This window comes from Camelus bactrianus, chromosome 6, assembly GCF_048773025.1.
Source record: "Camelus bactrianus isolate YW-2024 breed Bactrian camel chromosome 6, ASM4877302v1, whole genome shotgun sequence".
NCBI lineage: Eukaryota > Metazoa > Chordata > Mammalia > Artiodactyla > Camelidae > Camelus > Camelus bactrianus.
In genome coordinates this window covers 101113774-101138760 of record NC_133544.1, presented here as the reverse complement: position 1 = coordinate 101138760, position 24987 = coordinate 101113774, and the positions used below count along the sequence as shown (strand labels likewise).

General features: G+C 42.0%; 1 protein-coding gene across 45 annotated transcripts in view; it reads left to right on the top strand.

Moving 5' to 3' along the window:
* LOC141578007 (uncharacterized) overlaps positions 1–24987 on the top strand; it is a 192699-nt gene that overhangs the window by 109621 nt on the left and 58091 nt on the right. For 41 of the 45 annotated variants that reach the window (XM_074366510.1, XM_074366513.1, XM_074366511.1 and 38 more), the window contains one exon: positions 2295–2518. In XM_074366510.1, the coding sequence (XP_074222611.1) occupies positions 2295–2444 (150 nt within the window). In that variant the 3' untranslated portion in view covers positions 2445–2518. Of the gene's footprint in view, positions 1–1704; positions 1765–2294; positions 2519–20729; positions 20818–24987 lie in introns of all 45 variants that reach the window. The other 4 variants (XM_074366512.1, XM_074366476.1, XM_074366517.1 and 1 more) reach the window with 2 other exon arrangements.

Here is a 24987-nt window from a genome sequence, read left to right as displayed (position 1 = left end):
CCTCTAAAATCTTGCACAAAATAGGACCTAAGTAACTCTTTATTGAATGAATGATTTTATGATTGCTGAATGATGCTTGAGAATCCTTGTGATGATATCTTTTTCCCAGACTTTCCCCTTTTCTTAACTATGCCCTTTCTCTTCCTTTCCTCCAGCCTGGGTTTCAGCCTGCCTGTGGCATTGATTTTCCCTATCTGTGGACTCTTCCTTTCACTAGTTCACGATAATGTTACATATGGGCTGTGGAAACTTTCTAGATGTCAAGAAAGAGCCAATCCATTGCATGCTAGTATTTTTAGTGTGTGGTATTCTTTTATCGATTGAAATTAAATCAGGCTAACCCCCTGAACTCTTTTCATCTTCCTATACATGATACTGCTCTGGTAGCTGCATGTGCCCTTCCCCCAGACTTGGTTTTGGAGTTGAGTAAGTCACCATCACTGGAGACCTCTCTTTAAAAGATGAAGAGGACATTTGATCCTTCTCCCTGGTTGGGGACTTGGATGAGATGAGGTAACAGATAAAGAATGGAGCCCCAGCTCATTCTGACCACTGCTCTTTCCGTTCCTTTCTCCAGGGGAAAAGAGTACAATTCAAAAATATAAAGATTGTGAGCTAAAGAGATAGCAAGACAACCGATCATTTATTAAATGTCCTTTCATGCCAGAAACAAATGTATTATACACAAAATAAGCACACAAAGCACGGTAGAACCGTGATAACAAACGTGGGTCCGAGTTCGAGTCCTGCTCTGGAATGACCAGTCCTGTGAGATGGAGAACTGGTAGGCCGGCTTAGCGTCTCTCGGACTAGTTTTCTGTCCTGCAGAGACGGGGCTCGCTAGGCGTCCCCCCAATAGAGGTGCTGGGGGTGTAAGTGACGCACGTGGGCAGCCCTAGCACAGCTGCTCGTTCCTCGTAAGTGCAGGAGAGCATAGCTTTTGCGGTTACGGCTTTATGACCCCCCCGTGAAGACTCTCAGTGCTCCTAATGGATGCCTTGTGGTTTGGAGATGGGATTCTCATTTCTGTAAATATCCAAGGATTGTGTTATTGGGCCCTGCTGATTTGAATCTATTCTTTAGAAAGTACATATTGTAGATATATTTTTCAAGCATGCATGCTTTTTTCTTTTATTATTTATAGTTCTACCCTCTCATCTCTTGGTGTGACTTTTCATGGAATCCAGGAAACAGCCCTAAGCCACCTGCCTCTTCACACGTCTCCGTGGCGGTTTTCTTCCCTGACTAGAAGTGGGTTCTGCATAGGGAATTTTCTTTGTTCCCCTTTTCTTGGAGTCTCTCTGTCTGTCTGTCCACCTCTCACCTGTCCAACTGTCCATTTCTCTACCCACTCATTCTTCTGACTTGTTCCAAAAAGCATTTCAGGCAGCTTACAGAAGAACAGATACCAAATAAACAGGTTAGAAAATGGGGCTAAGTTCAAACTGTGAGGCTAGGAGGTGGGCCTGTGTTAGTGTTGCAGGCGTGAGACACACGCGTCTACCCTGTGACTTATATGATCGACAGCAAGAGTGTGTCTGAGGCTCCCAGCAGACACAGGGAAATAGGGTTGGTGGGAGATGCTCACTGGCTGTGAAATAAATAAGTGGCTTAGGATAAGCCCAGCCTTTCCAGCTACTAAGGCTTAGGAGAATATTTTGAGTGTCTTCCAAAATCAGGGTATTGTATCTTTTGTTTTTTCAGAGTTCTATGTATAGTTGGTTACATTCTATACCTGGAAATTTCTCCAAAACTGCTTCCCACGTGAGTCCCATGGCTCGGAAATGGGGTGGTTCTGCTCATTGACGGGTGTTGGTCAGAAACATAAAATGACAGCCTCAAAGGAGCCTGGGATTTGTCAGTTATGTTTTGTCAGTGCTGTAGATTTCAGAAAACACTTTCACCGTTTCTCTCCATCTGAGGCGGCAGCGTGTTCTCTTACCAGCATCAGGAGCTCAGGGCTACGGGATGGTGGGGGCTGACTGCACTGCCGTGAAGAGAGCTAAGGTAGTTACTGCAGGCGTGGTGCTTTCACGTAGTGCATTTCATGTTCTTTAATAGGTTTTAACAGGTAGTTAATTAACTGTGTTAATTAACATTTAATAAATATGATGCTTTGTTGAAAAGACAGTTATAGTCAGAATATAAGTTGTGAACACTTTGAAAACGGTTTCATTACTGAAATTTCAGTAGGGAAGATTTAGTTTATCTTATTTATGCCTCTCTTTAAAAGTAACAGAGAAACAAGACAGAAAAAGCAGAGGATGATTTCTGTTCTTCCTCTCGGCTTGCAGGTGCCCTCACCTCCAGTGGCATCCATCCAGACACCAGCACTGACACTGGCCGTGCTCAGAACTGCCTCAGCCTTGAAGACACAACTGGCAAAGAGAAGGCGGCCACGCCCTGTTACAGCAGGTGCTCTCACTTTGTGGGTCCTTATGTAACTGCGTGGTTTTAATCAGGATCGCCCGTTCTACATTGTGTGGCGCTGCTGCAGTGTCTCCTAGTTATTGTTTCTGTAAGTACTCGTGTATTTTTTTCAATGTGTGGTAATAGACATCTAAAAATGCTTTTTTTAGATGAAAAATAATGTGTATTTAATATAAAAGTCTGAAAAAAGGGGCAAAAGTTTCTATCCTGATCCCACTACTCAGAGATAATAATTAACACTTTAACATCTATTTTCTGTTCTTTTCATCATTGTGTATCTCCTCTGTCATAAAAACCAGTGAGCAATCTGTGCCTTTTTCTGTGTGGAGACCTCCATTTTCCATTGTGCTGATTTCACGTTTTTCTACAATATTCTATCCCCCCTAGCATGATTTTTAATGACCAGTATAGCATTCTGTCTTGTGGAGGCATGTTCCATTTTAGTTCGGACTTAAATAAACTTTGAAATTCCAAGTATACTTAACTGAAGTACTGAAAAGAGAACTGTGGTGGTACCAAAAAGCCCCTACATCCATTCCCCTTTTTTCCTGAGAGTAAAAACTGCTGAAAATGTGGTGTATATATGTCATGACCTTTATGTCTATCTCATATATATATACACATTCATACATACACGTATATCAGAAATCTATCTATATGTGTGTGTATATATGCTTTATTGAAAAATAAGGCCATACTATATGTTTTCTGCAGCTCAGTTTATTCACTCAGGGGTATATCATAGACTTCCTCCCACTCCAGACTCACCCGGTCCTTTCAGATAGAGTAGTGGGGTCTCCTGATATGTAGGTTTGGTCTCTTGTGCAAGGACACCTTCGGTGGGAGAGTACTGTGGACAAGGCCTTGGACCACGCCGAAACGCTGGCCCCTTAATGCCTACAGCTCGCCTTGATTGACGGCATCATTGTCTTCATGGTGGATACTTAAGTTTTCTCCATTTTCCACTGTCAGAAATGGTGTTTGACTTTCATCCTTCCTTTACAAACATTCCTGTGACCATGAATGAGTATTCCTTTAGTTAAGGTTTCTGGAAATTCAGTCCCTGGATGTGACAATTACATACATCACAGGCCGCTTTCAAGTGACTCTAGAAATTCCTTCTCCTGTGGGGAATGAAAAGATGTAGAATAACTTATGTAACCAATTCTCTATCACTGGATATGATTTCACTTCAGCTTTTCTTCCCACCATTGTAAAAACTGCTGTGTAAATGCTCTGATGAGTACATGTTTTTGAACTGATCTTTTTTTCTAAGTGAAACGATTCCTAAAAGTGGAGTTCAGTGTGTGTGTACACACGTTTTTCAGAGTTTACATATCCATTGATATGTCGTCTTCCAAAAAGTTCGCTAACAGTTTGTTCTCTCAAAGATGGACACTAGCTAGAATATCTTTTAAAAACATTTGCCAATAAGATGAGCAAAAGTGCTTTTTCTTTGTTTTAGTTTGCACTTGATGACCAGAGAGGTATTGAGCATTTTTCACTCATTAGCCATCTGACTTTTAAAAAGTGAATGATCCCTTTTGTCCTTTGCACACATTTAAGTGAGGGAGCTTCTTGTTGCTTTGTGACAGCTCTTTGTATGTTATGAACATTAACCCCTTGTCTTCATCAACATGTATCACAGAGCTTTTACTTGTCATATCTTGCCTTTCATTTTGTTCAGTAGGTTTATTTTTGTTGTGGCCCAAAATAATCTTAAGATAGTAAATGTCTTCTCTTTGGGTTTTATCCTTGATTTTATTCTTAGAAATACTTTCTTATAATGGTATATATCTCTTCTGTAGGTTTTTCTAATCTCTAAGATGGAGATGATAATAGTACTTGTTATAGAGAGGAGAAGTTGAATTAATATGAGCAAAGAGTTATATTTGCTGTTATTAGTACTTTCTAATATTTACATCACTATCTCTAATTTTTCTTGTGGTCATTATGACTGGAATAGAATTTGTTTTTTCCAGGTGATTCTCTGATTGTCCCAAGACAATTATTGAATTCATACTTGGCTCTTTGATTTGAAATCCCACCTGTAAAAAATACTTACGTATACTAGAGTCTCTTTTTGAGCTCATGGTTTATTTCTGTCAATCATACTTTCTTATTCCAGTGCTATATCTAACATATTGTAAAAATTTATTTAATATCTGACAATGCGATTTTTTTTGATTGTTTTTTCCATCCCTAATTTTCTTGGCTAGTATTATGACTTTATTATTCCTGAAGAATTCTAAAATATTTTTTTCAAGTTAAAAAAAAACAGATAAGAGTTGTTATGGGATTTTTTAGTAAGTTTTGAATTATATTTTGGAGAACTTACATCTTTACAAAACTACTTTCCTCCATACAATATGTTGATGTCTCTACATTCACACCTCTTACTTTACCACTCAGTACAGTCCTGTACTTTCTCCATGTAAAACATGGGCATTGTTTTAGAGTTTATTCCAGATTATTGTTGATGTTTTTGTTAATTTTGTAAGTGAAAATTTTTTGCTATTATATATTTTAACTGTTCAAACTGACACGTAGGAAGGCAGATTCGGTTTGTAAATACTCACTTTGTAAATTGTCATTTAAAATTGTAAGTATTAAGTACTTGTTACAGAATCCTTTCTTTTGTGTTTTTAAAAATTTGTTTCCAAGATTCTCAAAATGGTCATAGCTAAGTAGTATAGGTGGGGAGACAGATGGAGAGAGGTAGTGTGGCTCATGTACAAACTGTGAGCAGTTTCATGGCTGCCTTTAGGCTGGAGAAGCCCCAGAAGAACCCAGGTTAGACAGGGGGTGGCTTCGTATGCACTTGAAAGCCTGCTTTCCTGCCTGTATGGTGAAGCCTGGTGGGCGTGGCAGGTAGGTGATCAAGATCAGATGAAGGTCATTGGCTGCACAGAGCGCTGTGTCTGTGAGAACTGGAGACCTCTGCCATGGGAAATGCTTGGTGCCAGGAACAATGCAGGGGAGCTGGGGAGCCTGTGTGTTAAGGATTTTCCAGCCCTGGGAGTGGGAAGATGAGATTCTGCATTCAGATCTGAGTTTGAATTCATCCTCTCTTGTTTACTGGTCCTCTGACTTTTGTCAAGTTATCTACCCTCTTTGAACTCCTGTTTCCTTGTCTCTCAAAACAGGAGAATTACAACCTGCTGCTAGCATTTGTTCAGGGTAAATTATCTGTGACTACAAGATGTCACGTATAGTCACAAGCTCAGTGAGAAATAGGCTGTCGCTTCTTCTGCAACTCAGTGCTCGACAAGACATCGGGAGAAAGACAGTTCCTAATTTGTATGTTATGCCAGTAGGAACAAAATTAATGTTTTGCCTTTCCCTAGCAGTATACTTACTCCTTTGCTTCATTACCTCTCCTCCTTTCCTTTCCCTTCCTCCACCAAAAGATCCTGAGACTCTCTCAGAACACTAGATTCAAATTACTTTAAAAGTTGGCTCATTCCCTAGAAATGACAGTGACATAAAACAATCTGTTCACATCCCAGACTTGACTGTATTTGATTTACACACACACACACACATCTGGCTACCTCTCATTTCCTGAGGGAGAAGGACCACTTTTTCTGAGTTTTCATTCACTGAGCGTGAGAGCAAAGTCTCTTAAGCAGACTTTCTCCTGGCTTCATGCATTGTTTTTTTTATTGGATTTCTCTGTGGCCATAGAATTATTCTCCTACTAGAAGAGAGGAAGTGGAGACATAGAGATTCTGCTTAGATATTGGTGTCATCATATTTGAGTTGGAAAGGACTTAAGACAGCATAGAGTCGTAAATTTTTATGGGTGAGAATCCATGATGGTGTAACTTGGACAAGAACCTTGGTTTCCTGACATTGTGTCCACATGGATGAAGAGGCAAATGGGTGTGGGATGGCAGGTATCCTTCTTGCTTGAGTTCCAGGGTCTTGCTAGTTTTCATTGCTCAGCTGCCTTTAGTTTATGTCCATGTGGCCTCTCATGGGAATGTCACTCTATCCTGATAGATTGAGTTACTTATCAGCAAAAAGCTCTGGACCCACTCACATTGCCCAGAGTTTTTCTGCTGACCTGCTGACACTTTATGTAAATGAGACCTAAGAAAACTGCTGGATATAAAACCCTTATTTTTATCATTTGCCCTCGAATTCCATAGGAAATGGGTGCTGTCTCAGGCTGTCTAAGGCTTGATCTGAACAAAGATAGGGTGATAGTTTGTGCTGCTGGACCATCACAAGTGGAATGGGATTTCCACCTTAGTTTTTATAATCAGGCAGACGAGTTGAAATCTTGCCTTTACCATTTAATAGCTTCGTGACGTTGAGGAAGAAAGTTTACTTTTTTGTGTCCAATTTTCTTTATCTGTAAATAAGTTCAGTGTTTATTTTAGGGTTTTTGTTTTAGAATTGAATGAGCTAATTGCCTCACTTATACCTAAAATACTGATTGCGTGGTTCTATGCTGGTGCCTTGGTAGTTGATTACTAAGGGAGTTGGCAATGAGAATGGGGGTGGGGGACCCCTGGATCATAGAGCTTATATTCCAGGATATGCTTGTAAATGACTGGATTGCAGTGGGTTTTTAGTAAATGTCTATTCTTTTCCTAATCCCCATTGATTGTATATATATATTTATACTAATATGTGAACTTTTTTTGTTGCAATTTAAATCTCTTTGTAGTATTTAAAATATGTAGCTATAACAAAAATACGTGAAATAAAATGATTTGATTTTTATTTTCCTTTCAATAATGAAAACAAAAGAAAATAGAAAAGAAAAAGTTTTGTAGGACTAGAAATAATTTTATTTCCATGGAATCAAGCCTTTATATTAAGTTTTTTGGTTTTGTTGTTAAATGGCATGTAAAATTAATAGGTTGTGACTTCAGTGTTGATAGCTAGGTGAGTTTCTTGTTATTGTTGTCTTTGATGAATTATTTTCACTAGATCATAAATGATGAGCATGCTACATATTGGAAATGAGGAAGAAGTGGAGACATACTAACTCCAATGTATTTTGTTACCGAGTCCAAACACATTCTACTTGCTGCATGACAGGCCAATAAACTGGGAGATGAGGTGTTGGGGCAAGGAATAGTGACTTTATCTGAAAAGCTGGCAGACGCAGAAGATGTCAGACTGATTTCCTGGAGAACCCTCTTCCCCAAGTCAGAATTCATGCTCCTTTTATACTGCAAAGGGGAGGGGTGTGGTTGGTTGTTGCAAACTTCTTGCTGTACGAATTGTTTGTCCTTGGTGTCCTTTGTCCTTGCAGCTGTCCATGTGGGTGAAATCATGGTGCCCCTTTAAAACCTTCAACAAAAATAAGGTTATTCTTTATTTTGCAACTTGAAACTCTCTACATAAGTGCAGAAGAGCTAACATCCTTAAAGATCAGAGCCCAGAGAATAGGCTCTCCTGTATATTTCAGGCTAAAGTCAACTTTCTTTCACAAAAGGTGTAGAGCTAACTAGTCTGAGCCTAGAAAACAGGGCAAAGGATTAAAGCCAAAGGAACAGATCCAACACGGAGTCAGATTTCTTCTTTCCTATTACAATTTCTTTTTCCATCTCATAAATAATTTTAGTAAGAAACATAAGCAATTTTGTATTTTTGCTTCTTAATAACTGATAAGTGGGCTGACTACATTTTTGTGAGCAGGGATGCTGTGCGGGCCTTGGGGTCTCAGCAAACTCTTGTTGAGGGTGGTTGACCCCGCAACATGTCTAATGCCCCCAGGAGTGTTGGTGAGGGTCCCCCCAGCCTGGGGCTCTATTCAGGAAACAGCGTATGGGCATTGCCCTCTGGAGACCTCTTTTTCGGCTGCAGGAAATTTTTTCAGATACTGTGATTGAAAAATCACTCCAGCTGGGGATAATTTGGGAAAAAAGGAAGAGGAAAATTGTTTGGAGTAGAGTAGAAGAGAAATGCAGAAGATCAGGGAGGCTGGGGGCTTGGCAGCTGGGCCTAGGGAGAGAGGGGAGCAGAGGTGTGGAGGGGCCCGGCTCCAGAAACAGCTCCTGCACCTGTCCCCGCACCCAAGCCACACAGCTTTTAATTGGCCTGGGCCACTCTCCTGGCTGGATGTCACCCTGGGCAGAACCTTGAGAACTGAAGTTGACAGGTAGGCAGCACTCCCCTAGGGGGTCACTGAGGACTTTGTTCAAGTCCACAGTGCCTTTTCTGGTCATGTGTCTTCACTTGCCCTTTATCTCAGGATCTGAGGAGCAGGAGCAAGGAACTCAGGGAGAGACATCTGACTGTGTTAAGAGAGGACAGACAGAGTGATACGGGAAGCGAGGACAATCGCAGCAAAGTAAAATGACTTCACAACTATTGCATCAGACCTGCAGGTGTGAGAGAGCCTGAGCCTGTCTCAGAGTGCAGGGGACAAGCAGAAAGGAATGGTAAAATTTCCACTGACAATTGAAATTTTGCCAAATAGCCTGCTACTTTTGGTTGTATCACTTGAATGAATGCAGGTGTGTTTCTGTGGGCATTTATAGGTTCACTCAACCCCACCAGCCCATCTTGCCCACATCAGGGGTGGGTTTTCTCAAGCACAGTGCCCTTCCTGCTTTGGGGGGCCACGCTGCGTGTCCTCGCCTGGGGCCGGGCTGCTGCAGGGCGCTGAGTGCCCGAGGCGCGCCCTGCGAAACACGACAGGAACACCTCTGCTCTTGACTGAGGGCCTCCTTTTCCCCCTGCAGTGTTAGAATGCCGGTGACTCAGTTAGAAGCGTGCATCCAAGCGGTTCTTCCTTGTCATCACCATCTGGAAGTGGAACCTGAATCTTCTGAATTTCTCCAGAATGTGGTTGACAATCACCTTCGACAAGTGGTTGTGTGTCCTCTTACAAGTGGAGGTTTTACTGCCGTTTTCCTGGAACTTACTCACCACTAGTCCATCTGATTTTTCTGTGCTAGGATTCAGTATGGCCTGCTAAAAATTCTGCAGTCAGATCTTGAAACCCTGATGAAGAGGATTATTTTATTTTTTATATGATAGTCTTTTACTTTCAAAATTCAGAATTTTCTGTTCTTTCACTTTTTAGGGTGGATTTGGAGAAACAACTTTGCTCTTACTGTCCTTGCGACCTGTTGCTTTATGCCTCTAACCCGTCTTCTGTCACTTTTTAGGCGGTTCTATTCGTGACCCTGTCCAGGTTGTTCATATTATAAAACATAAAGTCTGTGAAAGTACAGTTCCTTTTTTTCTGAAAGCATTCCACAGATACCACTGAAATCTGGGTGTGGTTTTAAGAAGACAGAAGTATTAGAACATGTACTTGCAGGTTGCTAGTGCAAAATCCCCAAATCAAAAGTCTAGTTAAATATCTAACATCTTTCTAATCTACCTTGGATTTGTATGGATAAGTGAAGCAGTTTGCTAAGAACTCAAGACCAGGGTTAGAATACAGGCTTGTGTAGCTCAGCAGGTCCTCCAGAGGTGATGCTCTGCCAGAGGGTGGGGCTGAGGGGAGAGGCCGGGTCCTCCCCTCCCTGAGCTGATAGTTTCATGGCAAAGACCTTCACCAGGTGAAGAACTTGGAGTTTCTTCTAAGAACAGTGGGTTTGAAAAGAGTCTTAAAAGCATGGGAGTGACAGAATCCCATTTGTGTCAAGTAGGGAAAAGTGGCTGGGGGGCCACTGGGAGACTCATGATTCCATGTGGGAAGTATTTGTGGGTTCCACCTGAGAATTGGGACGGTCAGTGGGAAAAAGCGAACAGATTGAATTCATGTTAGATGGTAAAATGAAAGGATGAATGATGTCTGTGTGGGTAGGATGGAGTAAGGCCAGGGTTTTTGGGTGGATTAGTATGGTAAATGATGGTCCTGCTGTGCTCTGAGGAGGGGAAGCTGCAGAGGGAGTTCTGTGGGAAAACTGATGAGTTCAGCTGTGGGTAAAATGAAAGGCTGTTAGATGTGTGGTCTGGGAGTTCAGGTGAGAGCCAGTAGTGGGTAGGGGGCAGGGGAGAGAGACCTTCAAATCATTTTACCTTGTGAATATACAAAAATGTGTGAGTAATACACTTATGCCTCTATATTCTGGATTTAAAACCCATTAACATTTTGCTATATTGACTGCAGAGGTTCTTAATTCTTTTAATACAAATAAAATAAATAGAAGCAAAATAGTGGAGTTAATGAAAATCTTAGAGTTGACGTGTGTCCTTGTATGTATTTTGATACCTCATCTGTTTATAACCATAATCTATTAAAAGTTAAGTAGTTAAGCATAAGAGTTAAACAGAGGGACGTGACACTGTTGGGGGTTGAAGCTGATCTTCTCGGGCAAATTATGTCGCCTCTCTGTGCCTTAGATCCATCTTCTGTGACTTCCCCCGGGCCCCTCATCACAGCTGATTTCCTAGATTAGAAGTTGGGAGGGAGGCTGCTGTAGGGAGAGAGAAGTGGCAACTGCCACGGACCCTGACGAGAGAGACAAAAACAGATTAAAGCCGATAAACTGAGTACAAACAAATACCCTCCAAAGAGAAAGAATCCCAAAGTCTTTTGAGCCACTTAGCGTAAGGGAAACAAAACCACGTGGACCCAAACTTCTTGAGTATGTGAGTATTGTGGGTGGAAATGTGTCATCAGAATAGATTTGAGAAAAGGCGATTTGGTTTCCCTTGATGTTTCCGGTAAGGATGGACAGCAGAAGGGAAACCCCCCCGCTTCTAAAGTGAAAGCTGCTATTTTGTGTGAAACTGACCAAAGGTTGGAAAGCAGTCATCATCATTGCTGGCAAGTGAACAGCCTTCTGGATTGGGTGGGGCACCTACTGTGACTTCCTGGTGACCTGCTGGGTAGGGGCTGGGAGATGGGCAGTAGTTCTGCCTGGTGACCCGGGCATAAACCTGGGCTCTGAAGCTGCTGGTCTGACTAGCAGAACTGGGCACAAGCATTCTTAATGGGGCAGCTCGGGATGTGGCCTGGGACACCTGCCATGCTGAGGGCGAGAGGAAGGCTCCCTTGAGGGGGTGTCCTGCAGAGAGTGGAAAAATCCACCTGCAGGGACGGAAGAGCCTCTGAGCAGGGTGCCGGATACACAGGCATGACTGGCCTGAGCACGGAGGGTTCGGTGAGCAGGAAGTCATACAGTGGCCGGAGCAGCCTTTTTCCTGAGAAACTGGAGGGAAAAGATGTTGAAAAGGCAGCCTGCGGACAGACCCTGTGGTGGGTTATCAGTGACCGGAAAGGACTGGTCAGGCAGGCACGAGAGAACCCTGTGAGCATCCCAGATGGGGCGTCACGCTGAAGGGAGGAGCAGAGTTATACACTTTGCCAATTATTAGCTGTGTGACTTTGAGCAAGATCACCCCACCTCTCTATATATATCTTCATCTGTAAAGTGACAGAGTGACAAGCTCGTGTCATCAGAAGGCTTAGTTTAGCTCTGATCCTCTGTGTCCAGTACTGTCAGTGCTGCCCTGCAAGTTTCTGCAGCGGCTGCTCTTACCCTGAGATGGGAGGGCGTAGAGGGACATTGTAGCACACGAAGGCAGGAGGGGGGTGCTTTAAAAACAGACATGTAGCCGCCTGCAGCTGCAGACATGCAGGCAGTTTGATTGATGGTTCTGGAGAGGACTTTGGAGGCCTTAGCATCGTCTTAAGACTTGCTTTCCCTTGGGGACCCGGATTGCCTTTGCAGATTAATGTTGAAGATTTGAGCTTCTGGAAAAGCTGCTTTCAGAGATGGGTATATATGTAACATATCGTCTAAAATAAAATGCTTTTATTTAATGTGTGGGACTTTGCAGCTGTTGGGAACAGCTCTTTTGGCCTGGTCACGGAGGACACTAAGGGTCAGCAGAGCATGCGGGAGGGCAAGAAGCTCGCAGTGCTGCTGCGGGGTGTTCTCCCCAGTAGGGCGCTCTGCTGAGTTGACTCTTCTCTGAGTTTGGTTGCCAGATGAGCAGACAGCAAATTATTGAGTTCTGGTGGGTTTGTATAATGACAGGAAGAAAGAGGGACCCGTAGTTTTCTGGACTAGGACAAGCATTTTGTTCTTAATCCAGTGTGTTTCATTGCGGATTTGATGAGTTGTGTCTGTTCTGGATCTGATTTGGGCTAATCTGTATATTTGGAAAGGAACCGATATGGAATTATTGCAGACACCTTGTTCTTTAATGAGTCCTGTGCAAACATAAACACGGATGAAGCATACGTTTGAATTTAGTGGTGTAGGGAAGGGTTTCTGCACATTACAGGTGAAGGCAAGGCAGAATTCCTCTTCTTTGTGGGCAGGGAATTGGCTCCACCTGTTTTTTCTGTAACGGCTTCTGAGAGCAGTTTATGGTAATTAACCAGCATTGACAAATGGTGGCACACATTGCATTTAAGAGGTGGCAGGCTGCAAACTTTTGTATTGGACAGGTGGATTTCACAGAGAAGTGATGAGGTAGATGGGAGAGAGAAGGAGCACAGGCATGGGCACCCCAGCTTCAGGTTTAAATCGGCATTTCCACACCATAGGAATTTGGAATAGAATGTAACCTCACTTAGCCTGTTGGTGAATCAGTAAAATGGGCATGATAAAATTCACTTCTTCCTGGGTTTGTTGTAAGTTGTGTCGACTGAAATAAATGTTCAGCATAAAAGTTAAGAGTTAAGTTTTATTCAGTGAGAGGACTCCAGCGGGGATGACAGCCTCTCAGATTTCTCTGAGGGACTGTTCCAAAGACTTAGGGGAGGAGCTAAGATATATAGGAGATTTACAACAAAGACCAGGTAGTTGGAACAATAAAAGATTGCTTGTTATCTAAAGAAAACCAGATATCTCAAGTTAAAGAATTTAGTGCTTTTATATTTATGGGAGGAAGCTAACATTTGGGCTCACTGAATTCATTCATTTGACAAGCACCTAGCTATCTAGGGCCAGTATCCTGTCCTTTCTTATTCTGAGTCCCCTCAGAGGGCAGCATTGTGAGTGGCTGCAAAGGCTGGGCTGCAGGCCTGTCCTCGCTGGGGGGTGGCAGCAGCCGCTGTTGACTTGGTTTCAGCATTCTTTGTTTACTGACATGGTTGCAGTATTTTCATACACATTGTAGTATTTTCGTTCACGGACTGATTAAGGATAACCTGCAACCTTGGAAAGCAACCAAGATGGAATTACCTCAGTTACCTTCTAGTTTAATATGCCGTGTGCAAACATAAACACGGATGAAGCATATAAAAAAGATTTGGTGGTGTAGGGAAGGTGTTCTGCACACTACAGGAGAAGGCAAGACAGAACTCCTCTTCTTTGTGGGCAGGGATGTGGGTCTACCTGTCTTTTCTGTAGCGGTTTCGGAGAGCAGTTTATGGTAATTAACCAACATTGACAAACAGTGGCACACATTGCATTTAAGAGCTGGCCTGTGCAAACTTGTGTTTTGGACAGGTGGCTTTCATAGGCAAGTGGTCAGGTGGATTGGAGAGAGACGTAGCCTAGGCCTGGGCTCAGATTCAGGCTTAAATAGCCATTTCCTCACCAAAGGGCCTTGGACTAGAGTGTAACTTCCCTTAACCTGTTGGTGAATCTGTGAAATGGGCATGATAATATTCATTTCTTCCTGAGTTTGTTGCAAGTTGTAAACAATATTATAACACACATGAAGCACTTAACAAACTGGCACTTAGCAGTGTTCACTGCGTCCGTCCGCCCCACTTAGCGTGTGTCAGAGCCGTAAAGGCAGCATGTGTCTGTTGAGGACGCACTGGTGGCCCCTTGAATATGTTGTGAATTTGGTGATTTCCTTTAATCCTTGTAACTGTATGTGCCATGGGCAGTTATTTTCTTGGACAGATGAGGAATCACAGGGTAAATAAGACTGTGTAATTTGCCCAAACTCAGACCATAATTTTGGGTGCAGGGTCCTCGGTTCAGCATGGGCCCCTGGGCCTTCTGGCCTCTCCGTTCATCAGGTGTGGGCTCGCCTGTCTCCCAGCCCAGAATATCCAGCAGGCAGCAAGACATACCTGGACCTGTGCTTTTTGAGCAAAACCCAGGAGGGGAGGCAGGTACTAAAGGGATAAACATAAAAACAGACGACAGCAAACTGTGATCAGCTTTGAGAAGGAAAGGAACACACCTCGCTGTGCAGAGATGGGAGCTTTCCCGTCGGGGCTGCTCTGGGGGCGTTCATCTCAGCTAAACAAGCTCTGCTGCTGCACCAAGGCAGGAAGGCAGGGCGCGTGTGGCCAGGTAGACTGAGACTCGCTGATCGTACTCATTCACCATTAAGCGACAGCTGTCACGGGCACATAACCTTGTAGACAGATGTTGGCCATAATCATCACGTGCATTGCTTGGTAGTTGTATTGGCCCCACCTTTGAGATGAGGTCATTGAAGCTGGGGAGTTTGCTGCATGCCCTTCTATACTTCGGAAATTACCCCCACTGGTCTTTTAACCTAGACTGGTGTGGCTGTCATGTCCCAGCCCTGTGAATGGCATCACGTAGCTTCTCCCAAGCGACCCAAATGACTGACATTAATTTTCTTAATTCGTAGGAAATGGTATGTGACAATAAGAGAAAATGGTAGTAAGAAATTGGAAAACTAGAACAAAAACCAATTCTTCCCCAGCTGGGGAAGGGTACCCAGTGTCACTCACTCCACTCACTGCCTGGCATCTCCTCCCTGCCGACTCCGTGTTCAGAAGCCAATCTGAGCCTTTGAAGAACATTTTGCCTCGTGACACTGTTGACTAGGACCTGCGACAACTCTGTCCCTGGTTAACTCTCCCTTCAAAGCCATTTAAATTTTATGCAGGCTCCTCAGTTCAAATGTAAGAATAGCCTCTTTAAACTTCTTGATGCAGCTCCTTAGTGAAGATATTGCGAAGGAAAACTAGCTAAAACCTGGGAGGTATGAACATAGTGACTGTAACCTCAGCACTTTGTGAAGTTCAGAATCAGAGGTGTGGGAGACTCAGGAAAGGCTTAAGGTAGCAAGGGTAAAGTGAAAGGACGCAGGCTGTGAGACTGAAACATCTCGGTCCCAGCCAGCAAGGCACCTGCGTTCAGGATTGTCTGTGTGAAGAGCAGGTTTCTCACAAAGAAAGAAGAGGTGGGATGGGAGGAAGAACAGTTAGGTTTTTACTGGGGAAGGAAAAAGTGGGCTGAACATTTCCTGGTTGAACAAGATGACTGTGACATGATGTTCTTGTATTTTGGAGGGAAGGGTTTTGTGAGGACAGGCCTAGGGAGAACGCTCTGTGGCTGGGGAGTCAGCAAAACAGAGAACCACAGAGAACCTGGGCGACGCCAGGGCTGCTTCTGTCCCTTAGCTGGGGCCTAAGAACTCCCTTCACAACCCAGTCCTGTTGATACAAGAAAACAGATGTGGGGCATGAGAAGGGCTGTGTCCCACGCATTAGATGAGCCCCTGGGATTTGTCCCTCCAGATGTTGGTCTTTGGCTTCGTGTAGGAAATTATTCAAGAGCAAACAACTGTTGAGTAAACGTAGATTTACTCAGAGAGATACATTGAAAGTCAAGAGAATCGCCACGAGGTGTGGGGGTTGGGTGCTCAGATTAAAAGTAGGTACACACTCCACAGAGTGTGGGCTTTCTCCGAAGAGGGAGAGAGAGGGGTGACCGCGAGGTGGCGCTGTGTTGCTTGTTTTCTTGGGCTTGGTGGTTTCATATGCTAATAAGTAGAAGGACCAGCCTAAGGGCAAGGGGCTGGGATTCCCGGGGAGTTGGCCATTTCCCAACCTGTGACCTTTCGTGGCTAGCCTTGGGACTGCCATTGTGCCTGGAGGCGTGTTATTCACCATGTTACTATTACAATGGGTGTATAATGAAGCTCAAGCTCTGCTAGTAGTTAAATCTCTTCATCCTGAGCCTCAAGGCCTATTGGAGGTTGAATCCTTCACCATTTTGATGTTAATTGCTGTGGCCTTCCTTGAATGGCTGTGCTCTGTCCCCTTCCATCCTGTCTCACTATGATGACACAGAGAGAGCAAAGGCCAGGCCCTGCCTGTGCTCCTGCATTTAACAGGGGGAGGGGTGGGGTGGGCTGAGGATGACTCGGAGTGGTGAGAAGGTTGTTTCAGATTTTTGCACGTGGGATATGGGGACCTTCCAGCAGTCACCGCGGATTTATCTCTCGGGCATTATCGCTTGTGTCACTCATCTTTTTCTATTTTTCTTAAAATATTTAATCTAAATTTAATATCAGGTTTTTTTATGAAAGAAATTTCTCGTTTTCTTTTCTTTGGGTCTCTTTTGGAGGGGGGTAGGTAATTAGGTATATTTATCTGTTAGTCGATGCCCTGGGGCTTTAACCCGGGACCCCGTGCACGCTAAGAACACGCTCTACAACTGAGCTCTCCCGCCCGCCCCATCATCTTTTTCTTTTTGCTTTAATGTTACAGAAACCACAGGGCAGCGAAGAAACAAGCACCACTCGGAGGGTTGGAGTACTCAGATTTATTTTGCCAGCGGGCTCAGAGGGGCTTCTGCTAGGAAGCTCTGGGCACCTCCAAGATATGCACATGAGGTTTTATAGGTTTAATTACAAGTATGGGGCTATTAGCTAATAAGGCTCAAACAACAAAAAGCAAGTAATCAGTACACTGGAGCTTATCAATTTGGAACAGATCACGTTACTGACACTTGTTGAGATTGGATTTACGAGTTAGCTTGTTAGCCCAGTAAACTAACACTAAACTTCATATTTACGAGTTAGCCCGGCAGAACTTAGATCACTAAAGCGACACTTATCACACTTAGATTTATGACTTAGCTCGTTAGTCCAGCTGAGCTTTTCCTTCACATCAGCTGCCAAGAATCTTACAGCTGAATTTCTAGTAGGCCTTTAACACTTACCCTGGCTTATTGGCATCCATTTTTATGACTTTACCTCCCCCTGGTTTCATTTAATTATTGAATCTCCATTTTCTCTTCACTCTCACTTTGTCTATTTGTTGTTATGGTTTTTAAGCTGTGTTTAAAAAAATTGTTTAATTTCTCTTTTAGCAGGAGGCTGAAAGTAAATAAATATGTAAACAAACATCACACTTTAATGCTTTTATACATTCTAAGCTGTTTAGTATTTACTTAAAAACCAAATTGCCTACTAAAGAGATAACATTTTTAAATTATTTTTTAATTTTTTATAAAAGTATAGCTGATTTACAGTATGATATAAGTTTCTGGTGTACAATAGATGCACAATTTTTAATGTTATGCTCCATTTATAGTTATTGTAAAACATTGGCTATATTCCCTGTGTTGTAAGTTACATCCCTGTAGCGTGTTTATGTTACATGGAGCAGTTTGTATAAGAAAGTTGGTTATCGCAGAGTCTGGAGCATGGCTGTGTCTGAGCCAGGGTCACCGTCACCCTGCCTGTCAGAGCCCAGGCTCTCACACCTCTCTGCAGGGGAGCGAGTGGAGGCAGCCTTCATCAGCGCTGGCACCACCCTCTGAGTGGCAGTGAAAGCAGTGACTGTCTGTGGACGTGCAAAGTGTTGTTCCAGGAGCTTTAATTGCACTTCTGCATTTAATAATTAAAGCCCTCCTTTAAAGAATCCTTTTATATTTTTAATGAATAATACATTTTATTTTGATATTGATAGATTTCAAACCTCCGGAAAATTTACAGGAGTAGTACAGTAAACGCTTAGATACAGTTCATCTAAAAGGGCACTATTTGTCCTTTTGTGTCTGGCTTATTTTAGCATAAAGTTTCAAGGTTCATCCATATTGTAGCCTGAATCAGTACTTTATTCTTTTGGTTTGATAATATCCTTTTTCTTTTTTTTCCTTATTGGTCTATTTAAAAATATTTTCATTGAAGTCTAGTCAGTTTATAATGTTGTGTCAGTTTCTTGGGTACAGCACAACAATTCAGTTATATAGGAACATACCTGTATTCATTTTCATATTCTTTTTAAACATAAGTTACTATAAGATATTAAATATATTCTCCTGTGCTATACAGTATAAACTTGCTGTTTATTCTATACATAGTATCTGCAAATCTTGAAATCCCAAATTATTCCTTCCCACACCCTCTCCCCTCTGGTAACCATAGTTTGGTTTCTATGTCTCTGTGTCTGTTTCTGTTCTGTATATAACTTTATCTTTTTGTTTCTTTCTTTTTTGTTTTTTGGTTTTTGGTTTTTTTTGATTCCACATGTGAGCGATCTCATATGATATTTTTCTTTCTCTTTCTGGCTTACTTTTCTTTGAATGAAATTCTCCAGGTCCATTCATGTTGCTGCAAATGGCATTATTTTATTATATTTTTATGGCTGAATAGTAGTCTATTTTACAATTATACTAAACCTCTTTATCCATTCATCTGTCAGTGGATATTTAGATGTTTCCATGTCTTGCGATTGTAAATAGTGCTGCTGTGAACATTGGGGTGTAGGTGTCTTTTTGAATTAGGGTTCCTTCTGGATATGTGCCTAGGAGTGGGATTGCTGGGTCATATGGGAGGTCAATTTTTTGTCTTTTGAAGAACCTCTATACTGTTTTCTACAATGGCTCCACCAAACTGCATTCCCACCACAGTGTAGGAGGGTTCCCTATTCTCCACAGCCTCTCCAGCATTTATTGTTTGTGAACTTCTGAATGGTGGCTATTCTGACTGGTGAGAGGTGAGACTTGATTGCAGTTTTGATTTGCATTTCTCTGATAATGATATTGAGCACTTTTTCATGTGCCTATTGGCCAATTGTATGTCTTCATTGGAGAAATGTTTCTTTAGGTCTTCTGCCCATTTTTGGATTGAATTGTTTGGTTTTCTTTCTTATTACGTGTAAATCTGTTTACATATTCTGCGAATTAAGCCCTTGTCCGTCTCATTTATTGCAAATATATTCTCCCATTCCATAGGTTTTCTTTTTGTTTTGCTTATTCTTTCCTTTGCTGTGAAAAAGCTTGTAAGATTAATTATTTCCCACTTGTATATTTTTGCTTCTATTTCTATTGCTTGAGTAGACTGCTCTAGGAGAACATTGCTGAGATGTATGTCAGATGTTTTGCCTATGTTTTCTTCTAGGGGTTTTATACTATCTTGTCGACATGTTTAAGTCTTTAAGCCATTTTGAATTTATTTTTGTGTATGCAGTGAGGGAGTAGTCTAACTTCATTGATTTACATGCAGCTGTCCAGTTTTCCCTACACCATTTGCTGAAGAGGCTGTCTTTACTCCATTGTATGTTCTAACATCCTTTGTCAAAGATTCAATGACCAAAAGTTTGTGGGAATATTCTTGGTAATTTTGTTTATCCGTTCATTGATGGATGGATATTGTTTGTAACTTTGGCTACTCTGAATGATACTGCCATGAATATTGATGTGCAAGATTTTATGAGAATATGTTTTCATTCTGTTGGCTGTACAGTTGGTCCGCCATATCTGTAGTTTCCACTTCATGGATCCAGATGGCTGTAAAGGGACTCGAACTTCCTTGGAGTATGTTATCCAGGGTGGGGGGTTCCTGATCCAACCCCCCGAGGATACTGAGGGATAAATCTATATGTAGGAGTGGAATTGCTGAACCACATAACGCTAACCTTTTGAGGAAACACCATAATTCTCCAAAGAAGATACACCATTGTCCCTTTCCACTGGCTGCATATGAGGTTTCTCTGCCTCCTGAACGACACTTATTATTGTCCATGTTTTGATTATAACCATCCTAGTGGGTGTAAAAAGCGATCTCATTTTCATTTTGATTTGGCTAGTGATGATGAGCATCTTTTCATATGCTTATTGGCCATTTGTATATCTATTTAAATCCTTGGCAAATTTAAAAATTGAGTCTATTTTCTTTGTATTGTTCAGTTGTGAGCATTTGTTCTATATCCTGGATACAACTCTCTTATTAGATACATGCTTTGCAAATTTTTTCTCCTATTCTGCAGATTGTCCTTTCACTTTAGATTTTTAAACATTAAAAAAAATTTCTTTATAGGGGAGGTAATTTGATGTATTGATTTATTTTATTTTTTTGCTAAGCACGCACTCTATCACTTGAGATACCCCCTCCAATGTCATTTCACTTTCTTGATGATGTCCTTTGTAAGAAAATGTTTTAATTTAGATGAAGTCCAGTTTATCTGCTTTTTTCTTCTATCACTTGTGCTCTTGGTATTGTATCTAGGAAACCAAAGCCTATCCTAGGACCACAAAGTTTTATACTGTGTCTTCTTTTAAATAGTTTATACATTTAGTTTTTACGTTTCTTTCTGTGATCCATTTTGAATTAAATTTATTTGTTATATAAAATATGGGGGTCCAGATTCCAGATTCATTCTTTTCCCTGCAGATACCTTCTTTTCCCTGCAGATACCCAGGTGTCACTGCACCATTTGTTGAATAGACTCTACTTTCAATGAAGTGTTGTTGGCACCCTTGTGGAAAACTGAATGTAAATGTAAGTTTTTTCCCCCTGGGTTTTTATAGTGTCTCATAGATTTATTAATCCAAACTTATGACAATACCATACTGACTTTAGTACTATAGCTTTTTAGTACCCTTTAAAGTGAGTCCTCCATCTTTGCTCTACTTTTTCAAGATTGTTTTGTCTGTCCTGGGCCCCTTGCACTTCCATATGAATTTTGGGATCAGTTTTTTAATTTTTGCAAAGAAGTCAGCTGGAATTTTGATAGGGATTCCACAGAATTTGTAGATCACTTTGGGGAGTCTTAACATTTTTAACAAAATTGTCTACCATTCCATGAACATGAGATGACTTCCATATATGTAGATCTTGTAAATTTTATTTCGGTGATACTTGAAAATGTTCAATGTACAAATCTTGTAAATTTTTGTTAAATGTATCTCTCATTTAATTTTTAATGCTGTTGTAAATGGAAAGGCTGAGCTTCTTAAGGGTGGGACTATATATCAATTTGTTTATTTCTAGGATTCCCACACAGCAAATACTCTAGGTTTATATTTGCTACATAAATCTTTCCACAACTCTTCTGACCCCCATGTTATAAGAAACCAAGACTCACGTTAATCTACCTGAACACCTATCTGGAAGTGAGAAATGAGACCCTTGGTTGAGGCTTTGTGCAGTTGATACTGAGAGCTTATTCAGGATGGCTTCATCTTAATTTCTTTTAAACAAACCTTTTGGTGTATTTAGTCAGATACATTAAGAACATGGCCTTTTGATGTGCAGAGGAGCTAAGACTATAATTTTCAAATAATTTCGAGTGAGAGTGTTGTTCTTTAAACCTAATTTGCATCAATCTTTGAAGATTTATGTTTCAGGAGCTTTGACTAAAGAACACCTGTCTTTATTCAATAACGACAACTAAATGCTCAAGCAACATGTAAGAGTTTGAGCAAACTACCCCCTCCCCGTAGTGCTGGTTGGCTGCAGCTGTAACTGGAGTCAGCACTTACCTCTCCCAGTACACTTGTGCTGATCTGCTCAAAGGGGTTCGTCCAACAGTTTGTCAGTCTGTTGGAGAAAGCCATAAAACATTGATTTAAGGTTGCTGGAATGCAATATATTCTTATTAATATTAAGTAAGCACATATTGAGTGCTTACTGTATGTTGGGAATTGTCCCTCAGCCTCACATGAATATTATTTCTCTTAAAACCTCACATATTTCCTTGTTATTCACACTTTACAGATAAGGAGACTGAGAATTATGTCTTCTCTCTTTTGGGGGGAGCTCATTATCAATGACGGGAAGTTGTAAGGAAAAAGATATTGATTCATCCTGAGAAAATATTTTTCTGAGAGTCAGCAATGAAGAGGGTGACCACTGAAGAGGGTGATCATTGTTCGATTGAGATGAGCCCCGGGTTGTACGGAGTCAGCATCCCTGTCCTGGACACGGCATGTGTAAGGCTGTGTGGTGGATGAGGCGGCGAGGGCGCGCAGGGGACGCGGATGCCGGACAGTTGGGCTGTGCTCAGGCCTGTGGGGCTTTATCCTAAGGGCAGTGGACCATCATTGACAGATTTTTAGTAGGGGAGTGGGGTGCTCTCGTAGATCACTTTTGTCTTGTAGAATGCTTAGAAACATTTAGAAGTCTCGGCAGGAGGTGATGTGATGAGTCAAATTAGGGTGGCTGCGAGGTGTAGCAGTGTTCAGTTTTCAAGTGGTTTTCAGTCCTAGGTTTGTGGCTCAGTAGCCGTGGCACTTTGGATGACGCACTCAAGGAAGTGAAACAATTTATCTAATCAATTAAAGCAGTGATGTACCGACTTCCCAAGACTGCTGTGGAGATCCAGTGAGATTACATGTGTGCAGTGTGCAGCGTGGTCCCCAGCACAGAGTCAGTGCTGTGTGAGTGCCATTGAGTACCTGGTAGGACAGGTGTGGGTAGTGGGACTCCATGACTGAGGAAATCTGGGCCCTGAACGAGGGGTCCAGTCACATCTGTGAGTGATGGGCCTGAGCTGGGATAGGGAGGGAGACCTTGTCCCCGGACCAGGGGCCCTGGGCAGGACTGCTATTGGAGGAGAACCGTGAAGTCAGCTCTTTGCAGGTGGAGTTTGAGGTGCCCTTGAGACATCTAAGTGCAATGTCACGAGCTCAAAGAGGAGGTCTGGGCCCGGCCTTGCATTTTCCTATAATCTCAATCCCTGAGGATGCTGAGGTTTGATCACTGAACGTGAAGACATACTTTACAGGACAAGTGAATAGTAGTATCATCTCTGTCATCAAAGCTCACGTCTATTTATTCATCACTCACTTTGTTAATTGGGTACTTACAGAGCTCACTTTACCGCCCTCACTTGGGTTCAGGCTCCACAGTAAAGAGCTGGTGAGCCTCCCTCTTTTCCAGAAGAAGACACATTAAGCTGGTAGCATTCTGTACCTCGCCAGACTTAGAATTTTAGTTTGTTGTATTAATTCTATTTTCTGTTGGCCATCTCCTGACAGGAGAGACGTTTTACCTCATGATCATATTTCAATTAGCTGTTACTGAGAATTGATGATCTGATCCATAGTGTATGTATTATATTAACTTTGTACAGTATTTATCATTTTTCTGTCTTTGTCCTTTAATTTTGTATGCCCCTTCAATGTTCTATCCTATTTGGGGCGTTATTTTTTTTAATTAAAAAATGTCTGTTAGCAGTTAAGAAAACAAAAACAAAGAAAAATGCACATGATATCTAAATTTAGAAAATATCTAGTGTGTTTTCTGTCTCGGCAATGGAGTGTTCTAGAATCTCGTGAAAACCTTCATTACACAAGTTACTTGAAATTCTGATTAAGAAATAAAACCTTCCTTCCTCATCTTTCAAGCTGCACAGCTAATTGTCAAGAAAGTGAGGGGAAATCCTCAGAAGCCAAGACAAACCAGAAAGCAGGGATTCTGGGAGATAAGCGAGCCTTAGAAGCCCTGGGGTGCCTGTTGGCTCCTGAACTGAGTTTTAGTTGCCCTGACAGGAGGGCAGGAGGTGAGCCCGATTCCTCTCACACTGGGAGTTGGATGGCTGATCATATGTAAGAGCAAGCCCATCCCAAGAAGCCTGGTTTACTAAAGGTTGAACAAGGAAAAAAAATCCTCAAGGCAAGAAAGTAAGGAATGTCAATATTTTTGGAAGAGGGGAAAAATAACAAATCCATAGTAAGGATATAGTTTAAAGCTCTTCTGCCATGAGAGTGACCACAAACTCCTGGCAGAAAAGCACAGCTATTCCTGGAATGAGAAGTTGTGTTTTGAATGGATCAGTGAACAGCCATTCCGAAAAAGGCCTCCAGAGTATTGTGGATCAAGATACTGGACCGCAAACACCTCTCTTCCAAGGGTCATTTAAATAACCAGAAATGTTTTAAAGGAAAGAAGCCACAATCATATTTCTATTTATTGACATTACTATATGCTAGGAATTCAGAGGTAACTATGTGAAGGTAACTTAGCATATAAGCTGTGGATGTGCCTGCACGCGGGACATTTCACAGAAGTGACCGGACTTATCTGCAAACATAAATTCCTGCCAAAGGACTCTGCCCATTCCCAGGGGAAACATTGCTTGCAGACAAGAATGTTTATTAGTTCCTCAAAAGGAACAGGCCTGGGAACAGGAGAGTCTCAGTGTAATTAAGATAAGGAAGCCTTAGATGTAGTGCACATGCGTCAACCTAAAAAATGTTTACTCTCTGTGCTTGGCAAGAGTTACTCCTTTGTGTAGATGGTATAAAAAATAAAGGAACCCGAATATCGGGAGACATTTTGCACCACAGCAGCTCTGTGATTCATTTCGTCGGCAACAACTATGGAGTTGTCTCCTATTTTATGGAACTTACTTTCTCTTTGGGGAGACAAACTGACATAGTTGGGGTAGAGGGAGGTGTTAGTCTGTTGCAATTAGCCAGGAGAGGAGATTAAGAAAGCAGTGAAGGGTGGGTAAACTTTAGCTGAGGACAGACAGCCTTGTTCAGTTGACTTTTAATTGCAGGCTCAATGATTAGTCACTGGAGGGAATAGATCTTACGGAGGATGGACTTAGCTCAGGCCTCTTTAGAATGGACAAGTGAACCTGGAGAAAGACAGTCAAATCTGTGCAGACATTGAAGTTCACTTGAACGTGCTGTATCCCTGAGCCAAAGATCGGACAACTAG